We start from the raw sequence: 6825 nt of genomic DNA, 5'->3' as shown, positions 1-6825 counted from the left end.
GAATTCATGTCAACATCGCAAACCAACTAGCCTAAGTTAAGCTAGTTGCACTCAATGTGAGCTAGGTCTCCTTACACTGTGCTACGTATAGAATGTACAGCCTCGCAGTGACATTAAAAAATTTTCTGCTTTCCAGATGACTTGCATACTCTCCAGAAACTGCAACTTCCTCCAGACAGTGGAACAAGCAGACCATACAAAAAACAATGGGCCTTTGGTCATACGAAGACTAATTAAATCATGCAATAAGCAGCACTAATATCTAGCCCAGATGGTTTGCAAATGTCTCCAGTTGATTAAAAAAAAAAAAAGAAAAATCAGGGTTCTTTATAGGACAAAACAGCTCTCAGAGATCGATGAGCAGATCTAAGCCACGCTCTTTCTCCTCTTTTCGCTTCCGCTCCTCTATGAGTTTCCGAAATCGCATTCCGTGCCGTCGATGAAGCTCGGCAAATGTGTACTTTGTTGATGACCGTGACGACACTGGGGTACTAGTTGGGACACCGCTGCCTCGCTTGGCCGCTTCACTGCTGTCATTGCCGCTACACCCGTCCTCCTTCCAGCGGTCAAAAGGGTTGAAACGTGCTGCACGGCCTGATGGAGTATCTCGCACACACAGGCAGCTGTCAGAGCGGTTTCCAGGCAGCTGTCCTCCGATGAGCAGGGGCACAGTGTTGCCACATTTAGCAAGGCGCTCAGCCTCCGCTACTTGGCTGAGTTGACGCTGCAGTTCAGCAACCATGAGCTTCATGTAATCGTAAGACGCACATGCCAACGCTTTCATCCAAGCCTCCATTGACTCCTGTGTGTCGGCTGACAGCATGTACATCCGGTTTCCGGAGCCATGAAACACAACCTGCCACCCAGGGAAGAAACAACAGCTTTTACTGCAATGAACATATCTGCCACTCTATCTTTCAAACCTGCAGAGAAGGCCACTACAGCTTTACTGTCAGTCCTGAACATAGTGCTGCAAATGAAGATGGAGCTCCAAAGTGGTACTTAAATCAATGAGAACCATTCAAGGATATTTTAAAAGTAATTACCCTCTTCCAAATATTTTATCAATGAAAGGGAAAATAGCACCTAAAGGTAGCATAGACCTACAAAGAGAATCCATTTGAGTTTCTCAAAAAGAATGCCTTAAAGTCGAAGAAAAATTCGCCCTGCTCCGGGAATCAAACCTGACACAACTAGGGCTGCCAACTCTCTAGCGAACAAAGTCAGAACAGGGGGGCTGGCCAGTGCCAGGGACCGCCAGTCTGTATGTGGAAGCAAGCATTTTAATGCGATTAGCATTCTTTGGGAACTTCAACCAGTTTGCAGTATGCCTGTATATTTGTCCTCAGCTAACCCCTTTATGCCAACTCAAATCACTCGGTATTAATGGTCTAATGAATAGAGAATCAGGCTGCTGTGCTGAGAGAACAGGATTTGAAACCAACTGTCAGACTAACTTGAATCAGTGGGGATGTGACAATGGGTGTGTGCCGCCTTTCACTGAACCTCTTTCCCGTCAACTTGTGTCACTGCGCATTTGCCACGGCGTATGTGCCAGTCTTCAATGAGAGAGAGAGAGAGAGAGAGAGAGAGAGAGAGAGAGAGAGAGAGAGAAGGAATCGTTTAAACTTTTTGGGTGTTAAAAAGAATCAAACCCACGACACATGTTTTCAGACAATGGTGTCTTAATAAAGAGGGTGTTTCATGTAACTTGAACCAAGGATTTTCGGGAAGTGGTTAACCACAGCTGAATGAAATCGACATATGGTTTTCTTTCTTCTTTTTTTTTTTCTCTCTTGAAGCGTTGTGTAGACATTATGTTTATACTAACAGCTGCCCGCACCTTTCTTCCCTTTTTGTGCTTTTTTTAGTCTATTCTTTCCGCAACAAGCAGGGTTCAAACAAGTGCAGGGAATGCCTACCTTGAAAGCAAACATCTCCTCATTCTCAGCCAGTTCTACAGTACAGCCTTCAAGAATGACCACACCCAATGGTTCCCGGTCAGTCTTCTTCTCAAAGTAGAACAGTAGGTTTCCCTTGAGAAGGAACCAGCGCCTCTGGTAAGCACGGTTGACTTCCCCACGCTTGAGCAGCCAGCCTTCCCGGTCAATTGGGCTTGAGCTTAGAGCAAAGCTCACCAGATTTTTGTCGTTTATCTTCATGGTCCCTGCACATCAGATACCAAAGAATGTGTTCCCGATCTTAAAAATTATGTTCTGCCCAATGCTGAAAAGATGGCTGGGGCCTCTTCTAGGTAAATATGTTTAAAATGTCAGCCACAGACAGGTCACCACGACAAGTGCAAGCAACATAACTATTAACAATAGAAACAATAATATATTAACAGATACAGATACCTCATTCTACTGATACTGCAGCTTTCGAATTGTAGCTGACTACTCCAACCTCAACTGTGCATACATAAAGCATTTGCATTGCAATGAATTTGACAAGAACTCCCTGGTCAAGAATGGCAATTTGCTGATATCACTAAAACTGAAAGTTCTGATAGTTCACGCCTGATGGGCAGGAATTTCATGGACGACAAAGAAAGTTGAAAGGAAGCTAAAGACTGCACATTGAGCAGTATAGCTTGGTCCACAACACAAATGCGGGCAGCCAGTGCAGGTCATGCAACAAACTGGTAGTCTTATCATAAGAAGCCAACAAACACTGACACCAAGGACAACATAGGGGAAATCACTTGTGCTTAATAAATTAATTAAAGAAACGATAAATTAATGGAAAAAGAAAGTGGATGAAAAGGCTACTTGCCACAAATGGGGTACAATCCCACAACCTTCGCATGCGAAGGTTGTGGGTAAAGTTGTAGTGGATTAGATGGACTCGTGAGATTACAAAATTTGCAAGCATAGTATGGAGTTAACTGAAGCAAGAACATATTTATTGGAGATCGCTTCATCCTGAAGTAGACATTGGTGATGATTATGGTGATATGACAGGGTTGTGGGCAGGTAGCAAGCAAGCTTCAGCTAGCACACAAGCACAATTCAGACTAGTACCTAGTCTGCAACAAAGAGGTGCAAGAGAGTGAACAGCTTGGAATTATAACAGAGATACGAGTGCATTTATAAATGACAAATTATGTTTTAAGTACAAAATGCAATAGACTTTTTCATAAGTGTAAATGGCATCTGCATGAGCAAACCTGCCAATACGTAATGCACATGCTCATGAAGAACCAGATTCACATGGCTGAAACAGTATGGTAACCTTTCCTACCATTTTCTGGCATCAGTGACCGGCAGTAAACATTACTGTTTGCAATATCAAAGAGAAATATGCCTCAATGAAAACTCCGAGCACAAAGGAGGCTCCTGTCCATGCAGCGCAGCTTCAATAAATGCGCATGCCATTGTTTTCCATCAACAATGTAGGGGTGAACACGTGAACTGCTCATTGTTTCGTAACCAAGGAACTCAACAGGACCATTAAAAGATGGTAAAAGAGTATACTAACAAACTTTTCTTTATTCAACTGCCGGCTGCTACCAATAAAATCACAAGTTGGCTCTCGCTTGCCATTACTACATCCATTAAACTACACCTGTTCCACGATGCATTCCTCAAAGGCAGTGCAATGGGATTCAGAAGTACATATTGCTGGGCTAGTCGGTGTCGAGTAGACCATATATATAAATATGATCGCTTGGCGCAAACAAGGACAGAAGGGAACAAGGGGAACGCCAAATTTCGACTGTTTATTCTCTATTATATTAATGTAATGTATTGTTATTAATGTATTGTAATGGGGGCAAGTTAATATGAGAGGGAACACCGAATCAGTGCTCAATGATTGCTAATTCTAGCCTCACTTTTTGATAGCTGGAACTTTCTGCTGAAAAGATTGGGCTATGGTACCTCTTGGTTTTTGCACAAGTATAAACAAAAAGGAAACAAATCTAAGCCATTGCCATGCACTGTGATTTTTTTTTTTTTTTGCCATGTGAATTGTAGCAGTTGGAAGTTTTGCCGCTCAAATGACATAGGAGGTAAAAGAATATAGCTGATTTTAATCAGAAAACGGCCCCACATTCAGACATTAAAAGAAAAGACCATCAAAATTGCAATGTCTCGCAAAATAAAACACTCAAGCAATTTTCCCATAATTTCTTCATTTAGCAGCTATAAGTTGCGCGACAGCTGGTCATTAGAAAAAGTTACGATCGCATATTCACTAAGAGGGATGTACTTTGAAAGCTTAATTTATTCACACCATAATTTGCCTTCCCGTTTGCTCTTACAATTTGTTGCGATGATGTTTCACATAATGCCCTTAGAGGACGTCGTGTTACGCGTTACCGAAGACTACATTTGATAACAGAATACCTACAGACATGCCTGTTTTGTATCAACTACACCTTACCAAATGTTACAGTCATCCCATGAGCAAGATCACTATGCACATGGCACCGCGACCGTTCAGCAGTGAACAGCATCCGGCCACAAGATGCGATTACTCGGCATACTGCAATTTTCCTGAGACAAACGTGTTGTAGAGCGACTAACATTTTCGCTCACCTCAGCAGCCGCCCAGTCCTCCAAAAAGGGCATCAGCAGGGCATGTGTAATGCAACGGTGGTACCGTGACAGTTCTCCCAAAACAACCTGCACGCCGCAGGGGTAATGCTAAATCCACGAATGTAGCACAAGCAGCATAAGTGACAAGGTGCTCCAACATAAGCAGACCACTGAAAATGCAGCCAGCACTAGTACACTCTCGCCAGCACGTAGCGGGTCACCAGGGTCACTACGGACGCTTTAGAGGCGAAACGAGTGATAACAATGGCTCTGAGGCGTTTTTCCCAGTCTGAAATATGTGACCTTGCGAAACACGAATTTGATGTGCAGAAGTGAATAAACAAGCGGTCGCGTGCTTTTGATTCAAGGCTATCCGTATTCTTTGTACTTTGGTTCTTACGACCCTACCACTACTTTCGCGATCAATGTGTCTTTCTCTTGATGGTGGGCGCAATGCCTCCCTTACTAGGAGGCATTGGTGGGCGCGTCAGGCGCGTGGGCGCGTTGGTGGCTGTGGATTCGTATGGATTTCTTTCTCCATGATTGTATTGGTCGTATATATTGGTAGTATGGGGAACATGGGGGAAGGAAAAAACTGAGAGGAGACGTTCATTTGAGGGATCGCCCGACGTTTGCGCGCAAACCACCTTGCGCAAACGAGAAAAAAAAAAAAACGAGGAAGGCCTTTGACGTCACTCTTTGCGAAACTAAAGTGAAACCGGAAGTTGGCGCTGCTCCGCCATCATGTCGGGCCAGTTATCCTCTCTTGTTTACGTTCCTCGCGAAACCACGCCGCCATACAATCTTAAGCAAAATTACACCCTTTTGCGGCACAACGATAATCGTCATCTGTCTTGTCCGCATTTCCTTTCTTTAACGCGGCGAGCCCAGTACTTTCCAGTAACGAACGGCATGTGCGTTATCAGCATGACAAGCATTCCCGACAGGAAAGTAGCGGGGGCGGCGTTTTCAAGAAAGGAAATGCAAGCAAGGCAGATTACACTCTAGGAACAGTTTACACCCTTTGGCTTGCCCCTTCTGCCACACAAAAATAATCGTCATCTGCCTTGATGCGTTTCCTTTCTTTATCGCTGCAAGCCCGGAACTTTCCAGTGACGAACGGCACGCGCGTTATCAGAAGGGGCACTCCAAAGGGTGTAAACTGTTCTATGCTGATAACGCGCCTGCCATTCGTTACTGGAAAGTTTTGGGCTCGCAGCGATAAAGAAAGGAAACGCATCAAGGCAGATGACGATTATTTTTGTGTGGCAGAAGGGGCAAGCCAAAGGGTGTAAACTGTTCTTAGAGTGTACGATTATCGCTGTGTGGCAGAGATACATCCAAAAAGGTGTAACTTTGCCTGCACTCTTACACTCTTAGAAATGTTTACACCCTTTGGGGCGTACCGTGTCCCACAACAATAATCGTCATCTGTTTTTCCCGCGTTTCCTTTCATTAACGCTGCGAGCCCGGTACTTCACAGTCACGAACGGCATGCGCGTTATCAGTGTGACACAGCATTCTCGACAGGAACTCTTGAAACGGTTGCACCCTTTGGGGTGTATATTTATCCCACAACGGTAATCATCATCTGCCTCGCTTGCGTTTCCTTTCTTGAAAACACGGCGCTCGCTACTTTCCTGTCGTGATATGCTGCGTCACACTGATAACGCGCATGCCGTTCGTGACTGGGAAGTACCGGGCTCGCATAGTTAAAGAAAGCAAACGCGGGCAAGATAGATGACTATTGTTGTTGTGGGACAAGCCCCAAAAGGTGTATATTTTTCTAAGAGTGAATGTAGCGAGCGCCGAGTTTTCAAGAAAGGAAACGCAAGCAAGTCAGATGGCGATTATTGTTGTGGTACAAATATACACCCCAAAGGGTGCAACCGTTTTAATAGTGTGAGAGTGTATATAACTCTTACACTCTAAAACAAAATTACACCCTTTGGGTTGTGTCTTGCCACACAACAATAAACGTCATCTGTCTGGTCCGCATTTCCTTTCTTTAACGCTGCGAGCCCGGTACTTCCCAGCAACGAACATGCGCGTTATCAGCATGACAAGCATTCCCGACAGGAAAGTAGCGGGCGCGGCGTTTTCAAGAAAGGAAACGCAAGCAATTGAGACAGATGACGATTATTGTTGTGTGGCAAATATAGACTCAAACGGGAGTAAACGTTTCTTACATTACACTCTTAGAAAAATTTACACTATTTGGGGCGTATCTTGTCCCACAACGATAATCGTCATCTGTCTTTCCCGCGTTTCCTTTCTTTAACGC

General features: G+C 44.4%; 1 protein-coding gene across 2 annotated transcripts; it reads right to left on the bottom strand.

Moving 5' to 3' along the window:
• Nucleotides 1-300: 300 nt before the first annotated feature.
• LOC142575251 (sesquipedalian-1-like) lies at nt 301-5038 on the bottom strand. Of its 2 annotated transcripts, none has more exons than XM_075684445.1 (3): nt 4530-5038; nt 1923-2167; nt 301-856 (listed from the first exon to the last, which is right to left on the bottom strand). In XM_075684445.1, exons 2-3 carry the CDS (start codon nt 2160-2162, stop codon nt 347-349), a joined length of 750 nt encoding a protein of 249 aa, XP_075540560.1. In that variant the 5' UTR covers nt 2163-2167; nt 4530-5038; the 3' UTR covers nt 301-346. The 2 variants fall into 2 exon arrangements, with proteins under 2 accessions (XP_075540560.1, XP_075540558.1); XM_075684443.1 differs by having other exon boundaries at nt 4542-5038.
• Nucleotides 5039-6825: the final 1787 nt, after the last annotated feature.

This window comes from Dermacentor variabilis, chromosome 3 (genome assembly GCF_050947875.1).
Source record: "Dermacentor variabilis isolate Ectoservices chromosome 3, ASM5094787v1, whole genome shotgun sequence".
In the NCBI taxonomy this organism is placed as follows: Eukaryota; Metazoa; Arthropoda; class Arachnida; order Ixodida; family Ixodidae; genus Dermacentor; species Dermacentor variabilis.
This window is presented reverse-complemented; position numbering and strand designations above follow the sequence as displayed.